Source organism: Tupaia chinensis, unplaced genomic scaffold, assembly GCF_000334495.1.
Source record: "Tupaia chinensis unplaced genomic scaffold, TupChi_1.0 Scaffold140061_1, whole genome shotgun sequence".
NCBI lineage: Eukaryota > Metazoa > Chordata > Mammalia > Scandentia > Tupaiidae > Tupaia > Tupaia belangeri.
Window position 1 is genome coordinate 304,396 of NW_006199940.1, and position 1,111 is coordinate 305,506.

Here is a 1,111-nt window from a genome sequence, read left to right on the forward strand (position 1 = left end):
GGCAGACCCTGCCTCTGAGGCAGATAGGTTGCCGGCTCAGGACTGGCGGGGCGGGATAGCTGCCAGGAAACAGGCTGGGGGCCCAGCGTGGGGGGCTCTTGTACCTGCAGCTGGGGCCGCTGGGCCTGCTGGGCACAGCTGAGTGCCTCCTGGAAGCACGGCACCAGCAGCTCATAGGCATCGCCAGCCTCCTCCCGAGACAGTGCGATGTTGAGCCAGGTTTTGGCTTCCTGCAGGAGGAGGAAGGATGAGGCTGGCAGCAGGGCCCTCCAGGACAGCAACGTCTGGCTTGGCCCAAAGCCCCCTCCTAGCTGCCAAAGGGCAGTGCTCTCAGGAAGGGCTGCATCCTCCCAGGGCACCTCGAGGGCGAGGCTGTGTGCTGGAGATGCTTGTCACCTCAAGGGTGTTGCCCCTGCGCAGACCCAGCTCCTGCTCGTAGTGGTGCACGGCCTGGCGGTGCTCCTTCATGTCCCCCAGCGTGGTGGCCAGTGACACATGGATGACGGCCAGCTCGGGCCCTGGGCGGTTCAGGAGCTCAGCAAGCTGCAGCTGGGGAGCCAGCATGGTGAGGCCAGGGCTGCCCCACAGCAGCCACTGCGTACCTCGCCACCCTGTCCCCTGGGGTGTGTACCTGCTTCTGGTAGGCCTTGACCGCACGCGGGAAGTCGCCTGCCTTGGAGAACAGGTCTCCTAGCTCCTCACAGACAGCCATGGCGCCCTGGGGATCTCGCCCCTCAGCATCCTCCAGCCGCTGCTGCAGCAAGACTACCGCCAGCACTGCCGGGAGGAATCTCATGCCAGAAGTGCAGAGGCAGTGCTGCAGGGTCCTGACCTGGCTCTGCCACCTGCTGGCCTCCCGTCCCTTCCTGGTGGGGCAGTTTGGCTCCTGGTGCCCCCAGGCTCACCATGCTTAAGGCTTTGGCAGACGGCTGCCCTCTGCAAAGGCTTCTGGGAGCCCAGCCTGTAGGCCTTCTTCAGAGCTCGTTTGGCAGCCAAAAAGTCCCCCAGGTCTTGAAGGATCTGGGGAGCACAAGAAGGCAAAGCTTGTGGCTGCTTTGCGCCCCAAGCCTACTCACACGAGGGGGGAGGTGCCTGAAGCCTGCTGGCATCG

The 1,111-nt window shown here is 64.8% G+C and overlaps 1 protein-coding gene across 1 annotated transcript in view; it reads right to left on the reverse strand.

Annotated features, from left to right (window-relative positions):
• Positions 1-1,111, reverse strand: part of TONSL (tonsoku like, DNA repair protein) — a 10,790-nt gene that overhangs the window by 7,773 nt on the left and 1,906 nt on the right. The window contains exons 7-10 of the mRNA XM_006162436.3: positions 906-1,020; positions 632-777; positions 397-549; positions 105-230 (exon numbers count right to left, since the gene is read on the reverse strand). Of these exons, the coding sequence (XP_006162498.1) occupies positions 105-230; positions 397-549; positions 632-777; positions 906-1,020 (540 nt within the window). The remainder of the gene's footprint in view (positions 1-104; positions 231-396; positions 550-631; positions 778-905; positions 1,021-1,111) is intronic.